Raw genomic sequence first — 26,765 nt, forward strand, 5'->3', positions numbered from 1 at the left:
GGCTTAAATTTGACCAAACTTGGTAGACACAATAAGAAGATGTTTCATGCTAAACATCTAGGATCTAGCTCATTGGGTTTTTTAAAAGAAGATTTTTTAAGTTTTTACCATACACATATAGTTAAAAACAATGAAACCCCTGGGGCGGGGCCAGTTTTGACCCCAGGGCTTTTATTTGAACAAACTTTGTACACACTTACCAGAATATGTTTCATGCTTAATATCTAAACTCTAGCTATTTGGGTTTTTTCAAAGAAGGTTTTAAGTTTTTACTATATGCATATAGGGAAAATCAATGACCCCTTGGGGCCGGGCCAATTTTGACCCCAGGGCTTTTATTTGAACAAACTTGGTAGACACTCACTAGAAGATGTTTCATGCCAAATGTCTAAGCTCTAGCTCTTTGGGTTCTTTAAAAGAAGATACTTTGTCTAAGCTCTAGCTCTTTGAGTTCTTTAAAAGAAGATACTTTAAGCCATTTTCTTTTGGTTGTCATGGCAACCAGCTTTCTGCATGAAATTAAAGTCTATGAACAATATTTAAAGGTGACCACCAAAGGAACATTCCTGTAAAGTTTGGATGAAATTAACTTAGTGGTTTATGAGGAGATTTCCTTTAAAGTAAAAGTTTACGGACGGACGCCGGACGAAAAGTGATCAAAAAAGCTCACCCTATAACTTTGTGACAGGTGAGCTAAAAATAGTTAAGTGATCTTATTTTCCTGGTGAAAAACTGGTGGCTCATTAAAGTTCTATACATATTATGATATTTCAAATATTGGAAAGTTATCACTAGTTATTGGTGAAAGACTGGTGACTAGTTTTCTCCTCAATGTCATTTCTTTTTCTAATTTGATTAAGTCATGGTACTATATTCATGAGGCTTTCGACATCACATCTAAGAACTCATTATCCAACATTGCAAAGGACATGCAGTCTCCTGGTATTCCAATTTCTTTTAAGTTTTATAAAACCACAATTTTTCTATTTCTTAAGTGTTTCCGACATGAAGACACATCTACATGTATCTTTCCTTATCGCTCCTGCTTTATCTGTTCTATCATATAAGCGCCTCTGTTTCCTGAAATATTTGTTTAGAAAAAGTTAATTGCAAAATTAAATTAAAATTCCACTTTTTTTGTAATTTTTTTTTTGGGGGGGGATTTTCAGCACAATTTCCTTCCAGCTTTACTGGTTGAGGAAGACCTTGGTGCACCTATGTGTATAATTTCAGACACATGGATACCATCAATGTTCCATAAATGAGCTTTCTCACATGAAAAAATGCTGAGCTTGAACTTACAGCAGTGAAAGGAGTCAAGAAACTAAAACAATCAGTCACAGACACCCCGGGTATTTTATCTATTTGCTTAGCAGCAATTTTTCAAAATTATTCAAATTCATAAATGTGAGTGATTCTGGCTAAGTGATGATAAGATGATCATATATGTCAGATATGTTGGAGTGCTAACACTGCTTACTGTGAATATTCAATATTTTAATGTGAATTGTCCTGAGGTGAAAAGGAAAGGAAAGCTGAATTCCTTAATACATGTTACATGTCACAATTGTTCTTGCTATTAATTTTGTTCCTAATTTCTTGTATAAGATATTTAAATACACTAATTCTTTTTTTATAAATTTGGCTTTTTGTGACAATAGTCTATCCAGTGACAGAAGCTCACTGACTTAAAATAAACTGTCCTGTGTCAGCCTTTTAAAACAAGTCAAGAAAAAAAAGCTATTAGAAAATAATAATTAAGAAATATCATATACAAATACTTCTAAATAATCATGTACCTCTTCCTTAAATGCCCATGCTATTGAAAGAAACATTTTTCCATTTATTCACTTCAAGGTTAGTCAGATTGACAGTCTCACATTTTAGCCTTTATCTCTCATGATTTCATTGTCATTGACCCTAAAGTATCCTTAAAATCGATATCCTGCTGTTCACATTCATAAATCTGACATGTAGGCCGAACTTCTGAAAAATAAAATATAATTATTATTAGATATACATATAGTATCCCAATTATTATGTTAGTTGATATCAAATCAATATTTTAAGCAGCTAATGTTCGAAATTAGCAGTAGTCTCAGAGCCCGACTACTAAATTTCTCCTCGGGCTACCAACTTTTTACAGTAACAAGCCTGACCAGGCTACTGTATTTTCAGAGGCAATATAAACAACTGTTTTGAACAAAGGAATCGTGCTAGTGAAATGTCTTTTGGGCAAGTAAATATTTCAATCTAATAGTCCGACCAGCCAAGTCGATTCAAATCCTAATTTCTTACACTGTTTAAGAGACAATTTGTTCAAAATTGACCAAGCATAAAGATTTTTATAGTATACTATGTATATGTTAGTGTTCATCCGTGCTGTTCTACAGAAATAAGAAACTTCGACGGGAGGGATAGCGACAGGAGAGTGTTTCTAATTTCTGTAGAACAGCACGGATGAATACTACCATAGTTAGCGTCAAACTTTATTTGGCCTCATTATCATTCACTTTATTACGTCACTATGCAGTTTTATGAAGTACCACGAAAAATAGAAGTCGACTATGGAGGTAATTCGATATAGTATTGACTTTTGTACTTCTATGAAAATTAACGCACACAATTTTTAAGAGATACAGCGTTTTCATTGGATGACAAATAAAGTTGGACACTAAAGTAATTATAGTGTATATACAGTATGTATTAAATGTCTTTACTATCTACTATACTGTCCTGAAATTTCAAGAAAACAACTATAATCTTTAAAATCCATTGTCTCAGAAGTTGCAAAACCAAGTAAATGAAATTGTTCTGGGTTTGTATTATTCTGTACAACTTCTGATCACAAAAGCTTCAAGGACATTTAAGTGTGAGTCAGGTCCTATCCTGAAATATTGTTGTTCAAGCATTCAAAAATAACAAAGTTAAGGCTACTAATAGCAAAAATCAAGAAAATTTAGACATTTACCTTGAATGTTAATATGGTGGTCAAGTTAATTAAGTTTAGTCTGGTCTATTTGAAGGGTTGTTGTGGCCATGTATGAAGACAATACACCAAGATCTGAAAAAGTTATGAACAAGGTTAAAGTTTTTTGACAGCAATAGGAAAGCCGTCATGACTAACAATATATTTTGGCCCTAATGCAAACTGAAAATTCTAGCCTATAACACTGTTGAGACTAGCTGTTCAGCATTTTTTCAATAATAAATAAATGCAATGATTAAGTCGGTAACTTGCAAGTCTTCTAACATTTTTACAAAGAATGAACATATGTATTTCTTCCTTAAATAATTCTAAAATGATGTTCAGTCATTTATATTATAACAAGATATCGGAAAGATTATAGATATATCAGAAATGAATTGGCCCGTGGACTTTAATGTCAATCATAGAGCTCTTATGCAAAAAGTAATGGTAAGCAAACATCCAGCATGAAATTTTCAAGTAGCCAGAAGTTAAATAAAATTATTAAAAATACTTTGTCATGATTCAACTACTGCTGAAAATTGACCCACATGTTTGATTACAAATTTATAACCTCTATATTGTCCAAAGAAATAATAAATTAATTTTCAGTCTCTTTCTCTTTGCGCTTTCACACAGATTTGAATTATTCAAGTCCATGATTTTCAGAAGGAAAAAATCTTCTGATCATCAAACACTAAAAATTACTATACCAACTGCAAATTCACAATTCTTTTACCTGTATGTGTGACCCCGATTATAAGGACCTATTTAGATATTTTATTGTGCATTATTGTAATACACCAGTCATTTTTAACCACCTCCCTCGCCCTTTGGGAGTGCGGGTTAAAGTTTTGACGTTTGCGCTGTTCCGGGGCATAAGGCAGGAATGTTATTATCGGAGTATCCCCGCAGGGCGAATATTGTACCAGAGGTCGGCTTGGTTAAAAGTCAATGCCCACCCCCCCCCATCTATTCTCAGGATGTGGGATTGACTGGTGCATATTCATGGAATAATAACAGATCACCAATCAACAACCCTTTCCAAATAGACACTAATATATAATTGTATATAATAATAAAAAAAAATAATTATGTAAAATACATAATTATAATTAAATAAGTGGGCCGAAAAAGGTCGGCCTTTCTGCCGAAACCAGACTTGCCCGGCCGAAAACGACTAGACCGATTCAAAAAATGGGCTGAAATGTGACCAAACCACCGTGCTATAATTGTAACCGTGTTTTATTCTCAACTATGGGCTGTTATGAGATGTGAAGGCTGTTTTGATTGGCTAAAAATATGTATGCAAAGCTAAAACAATATTTTCTCAAAACTAAAATAAAATATGTATGCAAACCTAAAAAAAAATATGTAATCAAAACTAAAATAAAATACGTATGCAAAACTAAAAAAAACATGTACGAAAAACAAAAAAAAAAAATAAAAAATAAGTATCAAAAACTAAACAAAACATAAACTTGCAAATGTCACTTTCATGCCACCGTACGTACTTACACGTACGGTATGTTATAGATAATTAAAAATGAATATGAAAGTGTGCGGAGTCAAAATTCATATTTATATTTAGTGACTACTTTCAGATGTTTTTCTCTGACAGTCAATAGCTTCAATTATTCATTTTATTACAAAAAATTAAAAATACATGTGATAAATATGTTATGTTTTCTCGACACAGTTTAAGATGACGATGTCTGATGAGATTTGCAAACACAATCATTTAAAATATTGATTTTACTTTAAAAAACAAATCATTTTTGTTCTTCTGTGTTGAAGGATATTATAATCAGAATAAATGGAACATAGCTGAACCATTTTATTTAGAGCATTTTTAGGTTACAAATATATGATAAAAGTGTATTTCTATGAAAACATATTAATAAATGTAAATGTTAATGTACCATTAGAATATTGTAATTTTCATTGCGAGCCTATACAATTCAATGTGTACCCTGTCTTGTGAGCCTATACAATTCAATGTGTACGCTGTCTTGCGAGTCTATACAATTAAATGTGTACGCTGTCTCGCGAGCCTATGCAATTTAATATGTACGTTGTCTTGCAAGCCTATACAATTCAATGTGTACGCTGTCTTGTGAGCCTATACAATTCAATGTGTACCCTGTTTGCGAGCCTATACAATTCAATGTGTACGCTGTCTTGTGAGCCTATACAATTCAATGGGTACCCTGTCTTGCGAGCCTATACAGTTCAATGTGTACCCTGTCTTGGGAGCCTATACAATTCAATGTTTACTATTTCGTTCGAGTCTATTCAATTCAATGTGTACCCTGTCTTGCGAACCTATACAATTCAATGTGTACCCTGTCATGCGAGCCTATACAATTTAATATGTACCCTGTCTTGTGAGCCCATACAATTCAATGTGTACGCTGTCTTGCGAGTCTATACAATTCAATGTGTACCCTGTCTTGCGAGCCTATGCAATTTAATATGTACCCTGTCTTGCGAGCCTATACAATTCAATGTGTACGCTGTCTTGCGAGCCTATACAATTCAATGTGTACCCTGTCTTGCGAGCCTATACAGTTCAATGTGTACCCTGTCTTGGGAGCCTATACAATTCAATGTGTATCATGTCTTGCGAGCCTATACAATTCAATGTGTACCCTGTCTTGCGAGCCTATACAATTCAACGTTTTACTTCTCATCAGGGAGCCAATATAATTTAACTTGTACCTTTCATGAGATAACAGGAAGTAGACTTGAAATATCTTATACATATTTTTTTCTAAAAGGTTTACACTATATTATTTTTAGGTCACTTAATGACTAGTTATGACGGAAATTTATGCCAACTATAATAAAAAATAGTTAAACGTATGTGTCGTGTTTATTTTTATTTGTTCTTTTGAACTGATTTTGTTGTATGATAATAGTTATTAATATTTAAGCCAAAGAATGGAAGAGAATATAACTTAAATGAGGTTAAAGTTGCTTTCATAAGATGATTTAATATAATTTTCGTCATTACTTGAATATATGAAAAGATAAATAAACGGATGTCTGTCATTTAAAACCCAAAGGTTAAGTTTCCTATATATAGTTCGGACAGGGGCGCATTACGGGGGAATTTACTCATAATGATATATTTACAACGATCATGGTGCGTGCAAAAACGCATTGAGTTCCTATACAGATTCCATATTGATTGTCTAAATTTGGATGCACTCCAAACATTAAAACATATACATAGCAAAATACCGGATGTCATATGATCGTGATCAAGGAGAAAGTCTAAATACCGTTATATTCATTAAAACAACAACAACAATAACAACAACAAAAAACTTGTATAAAAGCAAAGTCGATTACATTGAAAATACGAGTTGTACTACTAAAACGTGTTTCTGCGTTGTAACACCGCATTTTGGGGTCAGACGCACTTTGGGGTCAAAATCGAGAAATGAACCCCAAAGTGCCTTAATATGATACATATCAACGCACTTTGGATTCCAAAGTTCTGAAGGTGCAAATTGAATACCCCTGCAATACTGAGAACTGAATTATTTTTGATCTGCAACCTTGACATATTTCAGTTGACGGTCGATACATCAATACGCAATCAAACAATATTACTTTTAAATTTTCCAGTAGCAGTCATTCCGAATATTTTTCGAAAAATCTGTTATTTTCAGGAATTCATTTACAACTTTTAATAGCACAACAATTGTGTCCCGCTTTATTTTTTAAATTGAAAATATTTTCTTGAAAATAACAGATATCTGTGGTGTCAGTCATTTAATAGATAAGGTTTGGTGTTATATTGAACCCTAAATATAATATGATAGGGATGTGATAAAGTGATTTCTTTGTATCTTATGTTCAAACAATTCAAATTATGTGTAAATGACTTGCCACAAGTAGGGGTTAGGGGTAACAATTCTCATAGTAAAGTTGCGTGAGGGCTAGAGCTTTTACTTCGATTAAAGCCCAGATATTCATAATTATGTGGACCACACGACATCGCTAATGAAAAAGGTAAAATAATATACATTGTCGAAAATATAAAAAGTAAAAGAAATATTATAGTTTGTAAAAAAGTTAACATACTCATGGAATTACCATGCTCTCTCGATCAAATGCCTTTGAATAAGTATTTTGGTTGCCATCTCATGAAAGAATCTTACTCAGGCTGCTGGTACAGACCGGGGTAATTACGGCGGTAATGAGGCCTTAAATGTCATTTAAAGCACTAGACTTGTCTCACACAGGGTGCGTTAGACTGCTTTTCTAGCACCAGTGTAAGCTGTAAATAATCATGCCAGATATGCAAGAAAATGTTTTATTAGACACAATACACAACAAACATATATATATATTTTACTTCTATGAGACATTGAATATAGAAATTATAATCAATTTTAAATTGCAACCCCTAGATATAACAAATAAAATAAACTATCCTCTACTTTTGACATTCGCCTACTTCATTCCATATCTTTAGTAAACTGCAAGATATTACTTTTAACTCTCTCTGAAATTCATGTTATTGATGTAATTCTTATGAACCCAAAGTGTGGCCGTGTGTCTGATGTTTAAAATTGGGTATGTACCTGCGTTACACAGCCTGGGGTCTAAATCTGACCCAAAAGTGCGTTAGACCCTAAAGTGCGGTGTTACATAGCATGTTTACAATTTCTCGATTTTGACCCCAAAGTGCGTTGGACCCCAAAGTGCGATGCGAAGTGTAACGCACTTTGGGGTCGGACCCCAAAGTACGTTTGACCCCAAAGTGCGGTGTTACAAGGATGTCTATGCAATGGCATGCAAAAAACGGCTGTAGTTCTCAGGATATATGAAAAGATCTATATAAAGGGCGTTGGAGCCAATGATAGGGCAATATTTTAACTGCATACAAACATCATAAAAAGCCGACACTGCTGCAAAATTGGAAGTGCAGTGAGCTAAATTTCTAACTAAAACGTCAAACTCAATCACCCGTCTACCTTTTCTCCACCCACCTGCCGATCCCTTCTAATTGGACAATTACCAATTTTGCACTTACAAGTGCTCAATACGTGAGGATAATTATGATCCACAAGAATATTAGGTTTTTGTTTTTGGCCTTGTATTCACATCTGCGTTCTATTTTCTGAAATCGTGACGTCATTTAGGGCTTTCCCAGCAACGGGGTTTTTACGAATTATCCGTTTACGAACAACATATTCTTTTTGATAATTTCGTTTTCATTTTATCAAAAACTAAAATTCTATTTGTACTGGATATAAATATACGGATAATTTATTCATTTAGAAATAAAAAATAAATCTGTTTACGGAAACGGGCGAGAGGTAACGGATGTGTCGATAAGTTACGTAGAATGCCGACATAGCACGGAAAACGCCGATTCCATAACAGGGATCTTACCTTAATAATAACACACATACATGTACATTCTTTTCCTGCAAGAGGCCCGACCCGACTTCGATAAAAAAAAGAATGACATTTCTTTTCAAAAGCCAATTTTTTTTTTAAATATGACACTTCGAGGCCTACAAAATTAGTTTCCGTGTAAGTACTTAAGTTTTGCATGTTGGTGGAATTTGCACCCATTATGCATCATCAAGATGTCAAGTTGTTTATGTATTTTGAAGTTAAAATTTATGTCTGAATAATAGGCCAATGCATTCTGTCCGTACATATTGTGTGTATATATATAGATATCACGCATCCGCCCACTTAACAAGTTACTGAAACTGAAAGTAATAATTAACCGAAATGCGCAGTTCTTCCTTTTATCTTAAATACGAGATATTTTTTGTGAAGTTACGGTGATGGAGATACATGATTGTGTTTTAATTGTTTTTCTCCTGGGCTTTGGAGTTGATTTTTCTTCTCAAAACACAGTAAGTGTTTGATAGTTATATTTGAATTATTTTTATGACATATTAAGTATAAGAATGAATGAATGAATGAATGAATGAATGAATGAATGAATGAATGAATGAATCCATACTTTAAACAAATGGCAACCAATCCAGCTCACACGACAAATCATTGATTAATTTTGATTGATTAATAACTGCATTTCCTTAGATATCTTTCACTTATACAGTTGGTTCCCTAAAGTACATACAAGTAATCAGCAAACAAAAAAGTTTTACATAATGAAAAGGATAAGAATGAAAGACGAGTGTTAAAGAAACTCTCTTCTTTTACAGTAATCTGTTTTTGTTGGCTTTAAGTAACGTTTAATGTTTCTTTACTCAGCAGAAAATTCAGCCCGAATTGAGCGAAAAGAAATGCTATATCAAAGAAATTGAATCTTTTAACCCGAATGACTGCTCTGGAGTAGAAGAGGATGGACACACGGTTAGACATAAAGGGGGGTGCATTGTTGATGGTGATCAGATCCTCACATGTGTACATGGCCATTGGTCTGGGACAGATAGTTCAGTCGGTATGAAATATACTTTATTTTGATAAAAGGCACAGATGATGATCATGTAAAATGCTTATTCTTGTCTTATTGATAAAACACAAAATATACTGCTGGAAAACAATTTTTATAAATAATTCATTCATCATAATGTTTTTCAAACTTGGCTAATTTCTCGGATATGATTTCTCCAAAATATAAAAATTGTTGAATTATATCAATATCATGATGTTTGAATGTTTATTGTTTAATAATAAACATTGACATAATGGTAATTGTGTACTTTACAAAAAAGAAAAAAGAAATAAAAATCATCATTGAAATATTGATTTTTATCTGCAGAATTGTTACAGAGGAATAAGCGGCTAGTATGGGTAAATGTCGCTGAGACATTAATGCGTTGCATGGTATTTTGTAAGTAGAAATTAAAACAATCAATTTTATTTACATTAGTGGCTTGAAATGCAACGTCTTTTAAATATAAGATTATAAGTCAAAAATCTCTAAAACACTGTCGCTGAGAAGGGAATTTTTCATATTATATAATCGAAGAAGAGAATTTTGTATGATCACGGAGCATATTTGTTTGACGAAAGGCTGATGCGGTCGCATTTGTCCAAAATGAGACAATTGAGACTTCAAATGTCTACCCCCACCCATCCCCCCCAAAAAAGGCACATTTGTGTGACAATGTGTTCCGATAATCATGTTTTTCAAGGGACAAGAAAGCTCAGTTTTGTCATGCCATTTTTTATGTATTTTTATCAGATATTTTCCAACGGCAGATTATTTTTTAGAATCGAAATTCGCTGTTTTACCTCATGTCAAGTGTAATCATCAATAGGTTTGCTAATGCTTTATTATGAAATCTTAAACCATAAAGCTATAGTGTTCCTATGGTACAATGTTGAAAACGCGATGACACGATGGTACGATGGTGAACAATCAAGGCACGATTATGAAAACGTGATGGTACGATGGTTAAAACATGATTTTACGATGGTGAAAATTCGATGGTACGATGATGAAACTGCGATGACATGATGATGAAAACGCAATATTATTTCACCAACGTGCCATCGCATCATCGTGATTTCACCATCGTGTCATCGCATCATCGTGATTTCACCATCGTGTCATCGCATCATCGTGATTTTACCATCGTGTCGTCGTTGTTTCAACATCTTGCCACCGTGTTTTCACCATTGTAACATCGTGCATCGCGGTTCAGAGAGACAAAAATGTTACTTATGTCCTAACGGAACACAGTAATCGGGCGATATTTGAACGATACAATATCGTGTCTCCCGCTGGAATCTCGCGTCTCGCTTCGCATCTCGTACGCCGACGCCAGACGAGGCCATATACCGCTAAATAATATTCCCTTTATATTCTATATAAAACTGACATTTTCATAAAGCTACAAAACATAGCTAGACCCATTTTAGAGAACAAATCCCTATCTTATTTTAAAGAGTTGTGATAAAACTGATATAAACTGATGATAAAAGTAGGGGTCATGTATCTCTATGAAAGATTTCTAGCGTTCCATTTGCTTTGCTATTGTAAAATCACTTAAAAAAGCACACTGCTGTGACGTGGAAGATTAGAAGAACCACCACTACTTAAATTGAAAATTCGCTTTATCAAGTACAACCTTTGCTCGCTTTTTTCCAGCAAAATGTCAAAAACATATCCATGATGACATTTATAAAGAAAACAGCTTAAATTTAGACGCAAAGTGAAAAAAATACTGTCCATTAGCCTGTCCGCCATCTGTCCTCTATTTTGCGACAATACCATATGGCTCCTGCGCTGGTTCCTTAACCATAGTGAGGCCTTTGACAAGCACAGACACGTATCGATGCGCAAATTTTAACGGGAGACAAGGAAAGAGTAATTCCGGCAAAACATAAAGCGAGGCACTATATTCTACCGTGAATTCTCGTGGTACGGTATACTTCGTCATTGCGAGATCTCGTGTTACAATATTGTGCCTCGCTTCGTGTCTCGTCGGAATGTCGTGTCTCGCCCGATTCTGCAAGGCCCGACATTCCATTGATACAGTATGTCATTACACGGATTCTGTAAGAAACTCATGCACGCTGTACGTAAATGCTTTTTCAATGGTAAATCTGAAAGCAAATGGTGATATATTTATACTTCTGATGAAACAAAAATACATGCACGTGCGGTCTTCTTAGTTCTTCCTTAGATTATATACGGGCCTCCGTTGCCGAGTGATTTCAGAAAACCACTTGCCCCTAACCGCGCTGTAGGTTCGGCACTCACTCGGGGTGTCAAATTATTCATGCGAAGAGTTTTCTTTTTAAGTAGAATTTTATGGAAGAATGTTAGACAAATGTGCTTCGAGTGTCCTTTCTTTTGTGTGTCGAACACATCTGTCCCATTTCCAATTTGTCTCAAATATGAATGTTTACGAGCACATTGGTCACACCTCGTGTGACAAATGTGCTGAGAGATAATTGTGCTCCTACAGAGTCACCTACGTGTCCGATTGTGCGAAAAGTAATGCACGAATGGGGATCCGATATTTTTTATCCACGATGCAGTAAAGCCGGAAAGTCGCCCTATTTATAACCTTTACTATGTTACTCGGTGTGACATAAAATGTAACGAACCAAATGGAAATAAACAACAACAAAAAACAGAAACAAACCAAACGAAGGTCAAAGTGTTTAATGTATATCACAAAAGAACACCCCGAATAATAAAACAAAAGTTAACAGCTTTTCCATGACCTAGAGTTTTCCTAGTATATGTACAAAGTAGATGGACATAAAGGATTCAGTATTAACACGTAAATCACGACACAGGAGTATAATATTTGGCGTCCGCGCCGAAGCGCGACGCCCCTTATGGAATGAAATCAGATTTTATGAAATGGCAATTGCAACTTCTCGGGCCTTTTTGTCTGTCATAATAGCCGATCATTCCGATTGTATGATTGTATGAGGGTGTTTGATTATCAAAAATGAAAGTCCGAGATATGTACAATGAATAGCGAACTGAAGAATTTCGCAATGCAAATATATTCAAATAAAATTATCTTATCCGTCAATTGATTGCGCTCTTCGGTTTTTTTATTAATCATGTGGGTTATTTTGTATGTTCCTGCTGTAACTATAAATAGAATGATGACCTTAACATTGTGAAAGTCCGAAAATCTATTTGTAGAAGTAGTTTTAGTTTAACGAAACGGTCATTTGTGTCGCACCATGGTAATAAATAACGAACTGGATGATTTAACAGGAAATGAAATGCAAAAAGTATTATCATTTTGACATTGTCTTTTCCGTAGGTCTCTCCGGTTTGTCTACTAGTTCAACTTCACTCGCTGCATTTCTTGCTTGGACGCCCTCTGATGCTTTGCATCAATGCTTTTCTTGTAAATGTAAATAGAACGAGTTGAACAAAATTCTGACTGTCTATGTACACAAAGAAGAATAGAGAACGGTGTTAAACTGTTAGGGACTATATGTTTTAGCGGCTGTTCTTTGTTCTCCGTCCGATAACAGGGATAAAGCTGCGATCTCTCTTACCCCGGCAGAGATCAGGATCACCCCGGTAAATTACTAGGATGATTGGGAACGATCCGAGTTGAAATTATTGTGGCCACACTTTCCCCGGCAGCAGTATGGTTATTCCCAACTAACACGCCGGCCCATTCAGGCAGAGATCATGTGAAGCTACGGTTCATGTCGGTGCTTTCCCGGTCGTTTCCGGATGACGCCGGCAGAGCCCTGGTTGACTCAGACAGAGCCCCTATCGATCCAGGTAGAGCCCCGACAGAGCCCAGGACGATCCCGGTAGAGCCCCGACGGATTGAAACGTGCGAAAATGATGACGTTGATACGCAATTTTCATTTAATATAATTTAAGATGATATTTTCTCCTATTTAATAAGTTATTCATGAGGGTTTTTGAATAAGACTTATTCAAGACTGGACAGAAGGGAAATGGGGAAGGGTTTTAATGCATAAAAGTACAATCATCGCAAATTGCCGTTATTCTTTTTAAATGAACCGGGCTTTGCCGTGGCTCTACCGGGATCAATCGTAGCTCCATTGTCATCCTCTGGGGCTCTGCTGGCATTCTCCGGGGCTCTGCCTGCATTCCCCGGGGCTCTACCGTAGCTCTGTTGGCTATATAATACCCTGGATCATCCCCAATTTGTGTTGGAAGAGCTATGGTGTTTCTCCTGTGTAACCCCGGTCGTTCCCAACAAAGCTAAGGATGAAGCCGGCAAAGCTATACATTTCCGGTTCACCACGGACTACCCCGGTGATATTAAATATTCTATTCCATCCGGGGTCGAATGCCGGATGTTCCGGATCATCCCGGACGTTGCCGGCAGAGTTACGGATTTACCCCGGTTGTTCTCGCTCGTACCCTGTCGTTCCCGCTCGTAGCCCGGTCGTTCCCTGATCACCCCGGATGTCTATCGGGGTTCTGCCAGGGCTCTGTCGGGATGTAATCTTTCAGGCAACAATTTTAGTGCATTTTTTCTTTCAGGCAAGAAATATAGTGCATTTTATCTTGACTATTCGCAAAATAATCGAGAAAATGCAGTCACCAATATGTCGGCGTCCCTGTGGTTAAGTTTTTGCGTGTAAGCTGGTATCTCCATAACTACTGAAAGGAATGATTGAAACTTCACAAACTTGTTCTCTGTGATTACCTAACATGATTGACACTAGTCCCATAACTCTAATTTGCTTTTTGCATTATTATGCCCCCTTTTCGACTGAGAAATTCTTGGTTAAGTTTTTGCGAGTAAGCTGGTATCTCCATAACTACTGAAGGGTTTGTGCACTTTTTGGGGGACAATTTTATGCATTCATAATAATCAAACAGTGATTTACTCGATAAAACATTTTCGTAACAAGCCTTTGAATCTTTTCGGACAATTTTATGTATTCATATACAGTGCACTCCGGATACAACGAGATCGTCGGGACTTCGGATGATTCCTCGTTATAACCGGATCTCGTTATAACCGGGACAGAACAAATTGAGAAATCCGACACGGTTGAGCATTATTTTTTTCTACTTTCGCTTTCGCGTGCATCATGTATGTAAGCATTATTATACTCAATGAAACATCTTTGTGACAACTTTTTCGAATAGTCGAGCGTCGCTGTCCTCCGACAGCTCTTGTTATTACTATTTTCCGTTCTTATTATGTTTTCTTTTCATATATGATGCTAAATTTCTGTCGCTTTTATGAATAAGTTGCATACTTATGATGACGTCTTTGCTCTGCTTACTAATTTGCGTAGATTTATTTTAAATAATTTTTCATGAACTGATATAGAAAAAATATAAATGTAGTGTTCGCATTATAAGCATAATATGAGCGGAAAACTTCAATAAATATGCATTTAAAGGTTTTATTAAACATCTTTTTGGAGGGGGGGGGAACAAACAAACAAACAAAACGTACAAAACAACTAAACAAACAAAAAACGCATAAATATGTAGTCCCTAACCAGTGTTTATTCTGAGTTAAGAATAGTGTGGTGATTTAAAAAATGCACCGTTATTGACACAAACATTTCTATAGCTGATAATTTAAACATTGCTGTTTAACTCATTAAAGGTCAAACATTAAGACTTCATGTAAAACTTAACAAAGAATGAATAAATCGAAACACGTTTAAGGTCGGTGTTGATTCAGCAAAAAGTCGAAAGTTTTTATAGTTTGAATGTGAATATCAAACAGGTGGAGACGAATTCCGCAAAGCTACCCAGAGCTGGCCTTCTTTTCCTAGACCATGCACACCAAAGGAAATCAAGAATAATTATAATGTTGATGTTGGTGAGAACAGTGTCGTTGTTAATTGGACAGTACCGTCGGCCACGGATAGAAAAGGAGGTACTCCAAGGTAGGTAACAATAGAATGTTATGTTCTCATAACTTTTGTTTATAATTATATGTTTAAAGACCCATTATGCTATACAAACACTTTTACTGTGCCCCCACTTTAGTGGCGGGCATTTAGATTTACCCTTGTCCGTCTGTCCGTCCTTCCGTCCGTCCGTCCGTTATCTTTTGTGTCGCACGTAACTCCAAAAGTATTTGACCTAGAGTCATGAAACATTACAGGAATGTTGAACAGCATGTGTAGTTGTGCACCTGGGTATTTTTGTCTGGATATTTTTGGTATGTTTAGAGTTATTGCCCTTGACTTAGTAAAATTTATTAATTTTCAACTTGTGTCGCATGTAACTCAAAAAGTATTTGACCAAGAGTCACGAAACTTTACAGGAATGTTGATCAGCATGTTTTGTTGTGCACCTGGATATTTACGTCTGGATAGTATTAGTATTTTTAGAGTTACATGTATTGCCATTGACTAAGTAAAATTTTGCCATTTTCAACTTGTGTCGCATGTAACTCAAAAAGGATTTGACATAGAGTCATTAAACCTTACGGGAAGGTTGCTCAGCATATTTAGTTTTGCACCTGGGGTTTCGCTTGTAGATTTATCCAGTATTTTTAGACTTATTTCGCTTGACTTAGTAAAAACCGTTTCATTATGTTGTTATTTGTTACTTGAGTGCTTGAGTTAGAATCAACCAACTTTACAGGAATAATGATCAACATCACTAAATTACAGGAATAATGATTCACATCACTGTGAAGCTAGGCACCTGGGACATTGCATGTGGATTTTTTTCAGTTTTGTTATAGTTATTGCCCTTGACTTACAGTAGTATAAATTTGCAATTTTCAACTTGTTCATGCATAGCTCAAAAAGTATTTCACTTGTAGGCCTGATAGTTTACAAGAGTATTTGTAAAGTTCTTGTCCTTTACTTAGTAAAAGATTTTTAGTTTTCAAAAAATATTTGACCTAGAGTCATAAGATTGACAGAATAGTGGCGCGGTGGGGCGCCCGTGTCCAATGGACACATTTCTAGTTTGATTTCTAATTGGTGTTCTGTAATAGTTTACACAAAATTTACACATTAGCCATTTACCTGAACATCCCCTGTTACCCTTTTTTGAAATTAGTATAGTTGTTTTGATTTAGTATTTTGTATGAAAGTCAAAATACTAGTTTGTTTACATTTCACTATTTTTATGACTTGCTTTTCCAGCAATTTAAAAAAATGATTTTCCTTCTTTTTACGTTTGAAAATTGTCATCCTCATACATTTAGTTAATTTCCTGGATTTTTATCGTGGTATTGCATGTATAGCGATATAACAGATACTTGTTTTATTCCGATGACTTGAAAAGGACGTAAATTATATATATGTTTGTGTATTATATAATTATAACGGATGTATTTAAGTGTAACAATTAAATATATATATATGAGTATATAATGAATGCATATATTCAAAATATATAGACAAAACTAATGTGACAAGACAGACCGAAGGAATTGTTAAGACTTGTTCAAACATTTCTTTGTTTGTTTTTAGAAAAAGTAAAAAGTCAGCCAACTGCGGTAAAAGAAGCTATAAATAGCTCGCCGCTATGGTAATAAAAGTGATGACGTCACAATAAAGTTAAAAATAACTTAAATATATAATGCCAATTAGCACGATGAAAATGCAACGGCCGCTGTGGTGTAGTGGTTAGCATATTGGACCGGCAATCTAGAGACCCGTGGTTCGAGTCCCGGCTGCGGCGTGCCGATTTTTCGTGCGATTTTTCTATGTATTATTTCTCGACCATGTCTTTCTTTCTTTCTTTCATATATATATATATATATATATATATATATGTCTTATATACCTTTTATACACTATTGTAAAAATTAAAATCAACGGTAAATGAAAAATCCGTTACTATGAAAAATTGACCGGAAGTAGAATTTTTCGCGCATGCGTAATCTGCGTATGGCAAAAAAAGCGTTGCCCTACATAGAAATGTAGTAGAAGTTCATAGATTATCCGAGTTAGTTTTAGGTCAAAATTGACACAAAAAGGCACGGAAAAGACTAGTGTTTAAGAATTCCCCCTTATGGTCACGGACATGACAATGAGATAATTGTTGTAAAAATGTCGAAATATTATCAAATAAAGAAGTCAATTTAATTGTTGTTGAAATTGTTCTTACCTAAACCTAAAGAAATTTTATAACATATAAAATAGAGGTTTATTATTATTCTGAAAATAAGTCGAAACACGTGGTAATTAATGCATTTTTTGTTTTCAGCTTACCTAATATTATCCTTTATCCGACTTGACTGTGATGCCAAGTAGAAACTTTTTAAGACACATAGATATATTTAAATAATGTTTCAAACTCTTAAAAGGTTAAGATGAGTTATGAAATAACACACATTTTATCCGGTTTCTCGTAAAACATTAAAATGCACGTCACGTACACTATTTAATTGTCACTTCACAAAATTAATAAACATTGATGGTATAAACTTAAAAAGTAACTTAAATTACGATAATTTCATAATTTTTTGTGATTAACTATGACATGGTACTAAAACGACAAGGTTGAATGATACTGAAAACTATAGCTGGCAAATAACAATTAAGCGGTCACTCGATCACGTGTCAATCCGTTTGACACTTGCCGCCTTGCCTATCCACTTTCAAAGGAATACAGATTGTGTAATTTTATGTTATAAATGGGTTATAAAATTGTATATTTAACACCCTGCTGTTTCAATTTAAATTATTGATGAAAAAGTCATTGTATGATACCTTGAACAGGACTTTTGGTCATTGAATTATTACAATGTATTAGTCCCGCTTACTTTGTATATCTGTTATAAATATAAATTCACGTTTTAAGTACTTACCGCTTTAATTCATCACACAAATTCTGTTTTCTGGGAAATGTAACTTATAATCAAGTCTTTTAAAGCCTTCAAGTACGCTTAAACGTAGTCTATCGTTATTGCGCTTTTTTCCCTACGCAGAATGCGCATGCGCAAAATGCAACATCGGTTGCTATTTGAAAATTGAATTGTAAAAATTTTTATATTTCAGAGTGATACAAGTTGAGGGTGGTACAAATGGTGGTCGGTTTCTTGGAACTACTTATGGAAAGAATCATCGTATCAAATATCAAGCTACAAATTCAGACGGCCTGTCGGCATACTGTTACTTTTCATTCTCGGTCACAAGTAAGTACCAAAATGACAAGAAATACATTGTTAGTTTTTTTTCTATTGATACCATAAAATCAGCAGTTTTTGGCAACCATGTACAAAATTCTTTGTGCATAATGTAATGTTCTTTTTTTTTTCAAACATTTTTTGCTAACTTACAGTTTGTTAGAATGAAAGGGTGCTTTGATCATTTTCAAAGACGTTGCATCAGCTATTGTAGACCTTCCTTCCGAATGGTATCCGCCATGCATTGGTATCGCTCATGGATATTCTTTCTGCTTAACGCCAGCTCTATTTGTGATCTATTTATAATTGTATAATAATGTTGAACCTGTCTAATACAAACTCATAGGAAGCAAAGATGGTTCTCACTGAGGCAATCCGTTGTTTCATTAAGGTAATGAACTACTTCTATTGCTTAGTACTGATTGATTTCCGAGCAATTTTGAGACTGTGTCTGTAAGCATATACTTTTCTTTACAATCGAACTAAATTCTGAATAAAATGAAAAAGGTTTGGATTATACGAGTTTACAGACTATAAGGGATTGTCCTTAAAATTTGAAGTTCGGAACAGTCTTTAAGCAAGAAAATGTAAGATATTTATCGTGTTGTTTTGTCTCAGAATAACTTCAGATTTCATTAACAGTTAAATGTATGTAGTGTTTAATTGCTGTTTACCTCAAACCGATCCAGCGATTGTAAAAGAGAAGAGTAAGACGAACTACATATACCATAATGTTTGAATCTTTCTTTTATTGCCAGTACTGACTTGTAATCTCCTACCATGGTCTGCTAATAATGGCACCATAAAATGTGACAATAGGAATATTCTTGGAAGCACGTGTAACTATACATGCAACAATGGGTATAAATTGACCGGACCTAGTACAATAACGTGTGAAAACGCTGAGTCGCCATCATGGTCTGCAATCCCAACTTGTGACAGTAAGTAGATGGGAGAGGGAATTTTATTCTGCGTTTCTTCTTTTTGGCATACGATTTAATAGACACTGGTGAGAAAAAAAAACAATTAATAGAAATGGGATGGAGTTAAATGTTTTGTCTTTGCTCTCATTTGACGATAAAGGAGTGCAAAGACAAAACATTTAACTCCATCCCTTCTTTTAATTTTAAACAATTAAAAGAAGGGACGGAGTTAAATGTTTTGTCTTCGCACTCCTTTATCGCCAAATGAGAGCCTAGACAGTCTATTTCGCAGAAATCGACCTTATTTGCGTTTGCCACATACCCGTGCCGCTTTTGCAACGCCGTAAAAACGGTATTGACAACCGTGCATATATTTTCACGTGACTTCATTTTTGAGTAGCGTCTGTTTAAATCGTTGAACTTCTTGCCGTAGGCATGCAAAGTGTAAATTCAAATAGATACGGCATTACTACAAAGTAAGGAAATATTTGCTTTTTTAAAAAATTAAGAAGAAATTTGACGCTTGGAATTATAATAATAAAATAACGGTTTATTAAAGAAATATATTTCTGGACATTATATGAGCCGTGTCATGACTTCTCCGAAATAGCGATCAAATTTGACATTTTACTTTTTTCAAAGATTCTCAAAAAATGCAATCTATTTCTAAATCATTCAAGACAAAATTTATTATTTTTTATTATCATTGGACAAAGAATACTTGATTTATACCGCTTTTGAACATTATTAGTGACGTCGTTTAATATCACGATAGTGACGACGTCATTAATTAAAATGCTACGTGTTTAAACGGAATTGACATATACTCCATATACATGTATCTTAGTACCATCAAAGTTTACATTTTTATTGTTCAAGAGTACCGTGTCAATTGTAAGCCATCTTAACTACATGTAACAACTTGTTGCACAAATAGACCTATACAAATACTTTGTCCTTGTCAAGGTTCTCAACACTAAACTTGTTCCGGTTCAGTTGAAAACCGGACAGTTCCATAAACAAAATTACTACACACGTGCAAAGCCGTACAAAATAATATTTAATTAAAATTCCCACCGTAAAGCCAGTTTTAAAGCTTGTTTTCATTTTATCTTCTATTGCAAATTTTCTTCTAATGAAGCTAGGACAGAAAGATGCACATTTTAAGTTCCCAGAATGAAGTTATAGATAGTAAACGCTTATAACTTGCAAATCCAGCATCTACAAATTTTATTTATTTATTTATTTATTTATTTATTTATTTATTTATTTATTTATTTATTTATTTATTTTATTTATTTTATTTATTTATTTATTTATTTATTTATTTATATGTTCGATAGATCGATTCGTTCGGGTTTTTTTTCGTACTAAGATTTATTACCTCGTGCGTCCGACGCCGAAGCACTATCGTTAGCGCGGCTGTAACGTAACACCCCAGTTACACAGAGCCATCGGTGATTGATCGGTAGTTTTTTTAGCCAAATTATGGAGTGAACCGATGACAACGTATTTAACACCGATATCACCTATCGGCCACATGTTTTCCACCTATCAACTGCTATTGGGGAAAAATAAGTTTTATCGGTGAAAAACATGTTTAAATTTCTCGATCGGTGAAAATATTTTACAAATAACCGACAGAAACCTATATCACGAGATATTCAAGCTCTTAATCACCGATATCGCCGATCGGACAAAGATAACCAAATATGAATCACCGGCCATATCTGACGAAAGTGTTTAACCACTGATGACTAGCTATCAAACACCGATTAATCAGCGTTACGCCCGATTTATCTCCGATTTACAAACGATAACAACCGATAGTATTTCAGCATTTTTATGACCGATCTAACCCCGTTTGAGTTTGCTTTCTGTCACCGATAGCCGTTTACACAGAAAACAAGAAATAAAATCACGCTTGACAACCGATCATAACAGCGAGTAAATTTAAAATTAAATGACCGATATGGGACCGACCGTCTGTGTAACTGGCCCAAAATGTAGATTATGTCATAAATGAGACCGTGGGAAAAAATCAAGATTGGGGAAAGTCGCCAGGCTTTCATTACATACTCAGGTAATGAATGTGCACAGAAATACCAGCATTTATGTTTGCAGAAATAAATAAAGAAATGTGATATCACTTTTTGAACACATTTAATAAGCATCTTATTTCCAAGACATGGGCTGTTGAACTTTTAGATGATATGAAACGAACCAGAGAGGAAATGAAGCAAATCAGGGACAAAATGAAAACAATAGATAAAATTATTCAAACAGTGAATAAAATAAAAGTGTCCGAAAAAAGGTGATGTAAACGATCCACAAAATTATCGAGGAATTACCCTCATAAATATCTTAGCCAAAATCTACTCTCAAATTATATTGAACCGACTGACAAAATGGGCTGAATGTCATGAAATAACGGCCGCACAGAAATGTAAATTGTTTGACTGGTTGGTTCCATACTAAATTATGGCTCAGAAATATGGGGAATGCTTAAGGCAGCTGATATCGAACTTATACACAATACGTTTCTGAGACAAGTACTCTGTGTAAAAAGGTCGACTAATTTAACGGCATTATATGGTGAACTAGGGCGATTTCCACTTCATTTAAACAGACAAATAATTATGATCAATTATTCGAGAAAAATGTTGAAACAAAATGATTCATCTTTAATAAAGAAAACGTATTTATTTTTAAAATCCGAAACAGACCGGGGTTATACGTACCGAAATAATAACTGGGCTTCCCACATTAAAACATTACTGACTCAGATCGGGCAAATGTATATATGGAATGAACAATTCGAAATTGACGTTCCTTTTAACACGATGAAACAACGGCTTTTCAATATATATCTACAATCTTGGTACTCCGACGTAAATAACACTAGTCGTTAAAAATACTATTGTACATTCAAACATAAATTCGAGTTAGAAAATTATTTGAGTGTCATAACGGAAAATAAATATAGAATCGCGATGAAAATAAGCATGAATCTTGAGGCATGCTGCTTTAACGATATCAAAACATTATGTTTAAAGATGAAATTTTAAAGAAATTATGACATTACATTAAATGAGCCGTGTCACGACAAAACCAACATAGTGCGTTTGCGACCAGCATGGATCCAGACCAGCCTGCGCATCCGCGCAGTCTGATCAGGATTCATGCTGTTCGCTTACAAACCCTATTACAAGTAGAGAAACTGATAGCGAACAGTATGGATCCTGATCAGACTGCGCGGATGCGCAGGCTGGTCTGGATCCATTCTGGTCGCAAACCCAGTTTGTTGGTTTTGCAATGACGCGGCTCAAATGATTTCTTTCTCTCAATATTATATTTTAAGGGGGTCATTCAAGTCGTAGCTTGAATTTAACTTTTACTGAAAGTAGCCAATTTAGGATGAATCACTCAATTTTTATTTACTTTTAACTGATTATCATCCATTTCCCGCTTCTTTGAACATTTTTAGATGTCATATTCTCAAAGTAACTTATGACCAAAACTAGATTTTCCAATAAACGAGTTTAACAACAATAATTATTATTATAAAACAAGAGTGTTTTCCTCTTTAATTTCATATAAAGCAGGACGGGATTTCAACAACTTCAAGTGTCTTACACACATCCACTAAACAGAAAATTGTCTCTTAATTATAAACTCTTGTCAATAAGTGTCCGTTAAGATAAAGAATGATACCCACGTGATGTTATATCTTCCTTATTTTATTTGCATAAATGTTTATTCTGATTTACATAATGTTTATTAGCCCCTATATGTTACTAAATATAGATGGATAACGAGAAATACTTGTAAAACATCTTGACTTAGGAAATCAAATAACAGTCGAAAGTATAAATGTGATTATTGCTTAATTACTTTAAGTAATAAAGGCCTGAAAGTGTTCCTTGTTGCAAGGACAGTATATAAAGTGTCGTTAGAACAGATTAAATTAGATTAACCAACTTATAAATTTCCTATAGACTTAAAATACGATTGATTGAGTGTCTTTAGGGTTCAAGGTTACCTGAAAAAGTTTTTTCAGCGCAGTTGTTCCTTAAAAATTGAGTTTAAATGCGGAATAAAATCATCATTGCGGTGGAAAAAAACATTAGTGCAGTAATTGTCATTGAATCGAGAAAATACAATACATTTATAAGGAAATTTATGGAATCATAAATTAATACTAAGGCCAAAAAAAATCGGCAAAGCTATGTTAACAACAGTATTAGTGATATATTCTGAGTAATATGGGTTTTATATCACTAAATAAAAACCCAGACTTTCATTTAAAAGCATAAACTATTACAACGATTTCAAAGAGTATTTCTTGAATATCAGATTCCATATTTTCTATATTTTGGCAGTGTGACCTAGTGTTTGACCCCAGGTGACCCTTATTCGAACTTGACCTAGAAATCAGCCAAACAAACATGCAGACCAATTTCCAGGAAATGTATCAATACAGTAGCCACTAGAATGTTAACAAGACTTTCCTATTTTAGCTCCTGTGGCCTTGTTTTTCATCAGGGATGACCCATGTTCAAACTCCTACGAGCAATTAACTAGACAAGCATCCTGACCATGTTTGATGACGATTGAGTAAAAATGTGACCATTAGAGTGTTATCAAGGTTTTTCCATATTTGGCGCTGTGACCTAGTTTTTGACTCCAGGTAACCCATATTTCCACTTGACATAGAAATCATCAAAACAAACTTTCAGGCCAATTACCAGTATAATTATACCAATATAGTAGAGTGTTAACAACATGTATCTATTTTTAGCTGCTGTGACCTAGTTTTTCACCCGAGATGACCCATGAAAGAACTAATCCGAGCAATTACATAGACAAACATCCTGGCAAAGTTTGATAATGAATTAGTCAAAAATGTGACCACTAGAGTGTTAATGAACAAATGTGGACCAACGACGAACGACGGACATCCAACGATCCTAAAAGCTCACCCTGAGGAATTTTAATAAAACTTTATAGAAATGTTCACCACTATGAGAAGCTGTGTCGCGCGCATGAACAGGGCCTCTAGGTCAAAGGTTAAGGTTATACTAAGAGGTCATTGAAAAACACTTGTCCGGAGCAAAACTTCTACAAGCATAAAGGGATTTCAAAATAACTTGGCACAAATGTTCACTATTGTGAGACGGAGTGTCGCGTTCAAAATTTATGTCGCTGCGGCAAAGGTCAAGGTCACACTTAGGGGTCAAAGTTCAGATAAAAATATGAAAATGTGTATCGGGACAATTAAGTTATCATTTATTGAGGGATTAAAAAACAAATGGTCATTATCATGACTACTGGTGAAAAACATGTTATTTAGATTAACATATTCAAGGTCAAGGTCACAAAAGATGATTGCCAAGGTCACTAAAGAAGATATAATATAGAGAATTTGTCCAGAACATATCTCCTACACATATCAAGGGATTCTGATGAAACTTCATAGAGATATTTACCAGTGTGAGAAGTCGTGTGGTACGCATGAAGTAGGCCTCTAGGTCAAAGGTCAAGGTTACACTTAGAGGTCATTGAAAAAAGCTTGTCTGGAGCAAATCTTCTACATGCCTAGAGGGATTTCAATATAACTTGGCACAAATGTTCACTATTGTGAGGCGGAGTGTCGCACACAAAATTTAGGTCCCTGCTGCTAAGGTCAAGGTCACACATAGGGGTCAAAATTCAGATAAAAAAAAATCACTAGAGATAAGTATATATCCAGATATTTTCTAGATATTGCCAAGAGCACATCTCATATATGCATATCTGTAATGCCCACATCTCTTTCAAAAGCTTCTGTGCTGGGCGTATATTGCGATATTGTGCCCTTGTTACCATGTGGAACAGAATGCAGTTTATACTATAATATGTAGGTACTTATTTGTTTTGTTTTTTATAGAAATGATATGCAGTGAACCGAAATACCCATCACATTCTACAGTCACTTGTTCGGACCCTTTCTACGGCTACCAATCAATTTGTTTATTTAATTGTGATAGCGGATACACGTTGAAAGGGGCCACACATATTCAGTGCCAGGCAGACGGAAAATGGTCTAACTATGAAACCTCATCATGCGTTGGTAAGGTGGCATAAAAATATACACATTTTTCTTTTTCATTGTTATAAAAAGAATAAGATTTTCATAATTCATTTAAGAAAAGAATTCGTTATGCATATTTACTGAATATTGTGTTTATAATTTACTTTAGATGGCACTCCGCCGACCATCTCCTGTGTAACTCCGCAGATATTTTATGCTGACCGAGGTGTAACAACAACAAAAACAAACTGGACACTTCCTACAGCGTCTGACATTGCAGACGACAATCCGTCCATTGTACAAACATACGGTCCAACAATGGGATCACTTCTGGAGGTTGGAACTAAAATAGTAAAATATAAGGCAGTTAATGTAAATGGAAGAGAATCTCAAGAATGCTTTATCCAGCTCCGTATCGAAGGTATTTTATAAACTATGTTGACACGTGATCTCGAGCTTACACGATGATGTTAAATAATCGTTTGATAAATTAATTACTTATTTGATAATAATAATAATAATAATGATAATGATAATGATAATAATGATAATGATAATGATAATGATAATAATAATGATGATGATGATGATGATGATGATGATGGTGGTGGTGGTGGTGGTGGTGGTGGTGGAGGTGGTTGTTTTGGTGATGGTGATGGTGATAATAATAACAACAACAATAATTTATTGATATATCTTTAACAAAATTTAAGGTTTACTTCTTTACTGATATTGTGCCAATAGTTAATAAAATTATTGATATGATTTAATATGATTAGTAATGAAATGCAATTCGAAGCACTTTATTTTCATGATTGACTTTCATATGTTTTTATGTTTGAAATTAAATGTTCAAAAGTTCCGCTTATTATTTAGAATTTAACTCTCAATGTTACAGAAATAACTTGCGGGCACCCGTTAGAAAGCTTTACTGATGACTTCATGAGATTCAACTGTTCTACACCAAAGTCTGGATATGTTTACGGTGCGTCTTGTCAGCTTTCTTGTATCCTTAACCTACCACTTAACGGCACAGATCTGATCACGTGTGAGGACAATGGCCAATCAGAAGGCGTTTGGAGGTGGAAATCTGGAGAAAAGCCATTTTGTAGAGGTAGTGTTTAAAACAAAACAATAGAACGGTACATTATCATAATGGCGAATTTAATAAGTAACGGTCTTTATGTTTTAAGAACAACAAACAAAATCAAAAAAGAAATAGTTTTGTTCTTTTTTTATATTCTTGTGGAATTTCAAGA

At 34.7% G+C, this 26,765-nt stretch overlaps 1 protein-coding gene, 1 long non-coding RNA gene and 1 other non-coding gene across 3 annotated transcripts; 2 read left to right on the forward strand and 1 right to left on the reverse strand.

The window, feature by feature from the left end:
• Positions 1–257: 257 nt before the first annotated feature.
• Positions 258–3,520, reverse strand: LOC132753160 (uncharacterized). Its single transcript, XR_009628913.1, has 3 exons — positions 2,972–3,520; positions 1,800–1,986; positions 258–1,080 (listed from the first exon to the last, which is right to left on the reverse strand). It is a non-coding gene; the product is annotated as an uncharacterized LOC132753160 (long non-coding RNA).
• Positions 3,521–8,669: 5,149 nt separating this feature from the next.
• On the forward strand, positions 8,670–26,572 carry LOC132753167 (sushi, von Willebrand factor type A, EGF and pentraxin domain-containing protein 1-like; the record flags this gene model as incomplete). Its single annotated transcript, XM_060743610.1, is given in 9 exon segments — positions 8,670–8,859; positions 9,224–9,413; positions 9,735–9,806; positions 15,139–15,301; positions 18,383–18,519; positions 19,269–19,451; positions 25,363–25,545; positions 25,676–25,927; positions 26,405–26,572. Coding segments are annotated over 9 exon segments (1,420 nt in total), but the record flags the coding sequence as incomplete, so codon positions are not given.
• Trnaa-ggc (transfer RNA alanine (anticodon GGC)) lies at positions 16,988–17,060 on the forward strand. The gene has a single exon. It is a non-coding gene; the product is annotated as a tRNA-Ala (tRNA).
• Positions 26,573–26,765: the final 193 nt, after the last annotated feature.

The sequence above is a fragment of the Ruditapes philippinarum genome, unplaced genomic scaffold, assembly GCF_026571515.1.
Source record: "Ruditapes philippinarum isolate M1 unplaced genomic scaffold, ASM2657151v2 ctg2822_1_1_1_1, whole genome shotgun sequence".
Lineage (NCBI taxonomy): Eukaryota > Metazoa > Mollusca > Bivalvia > Venerida > Veneridae > Ruditapes > Ruditapes philippinarum.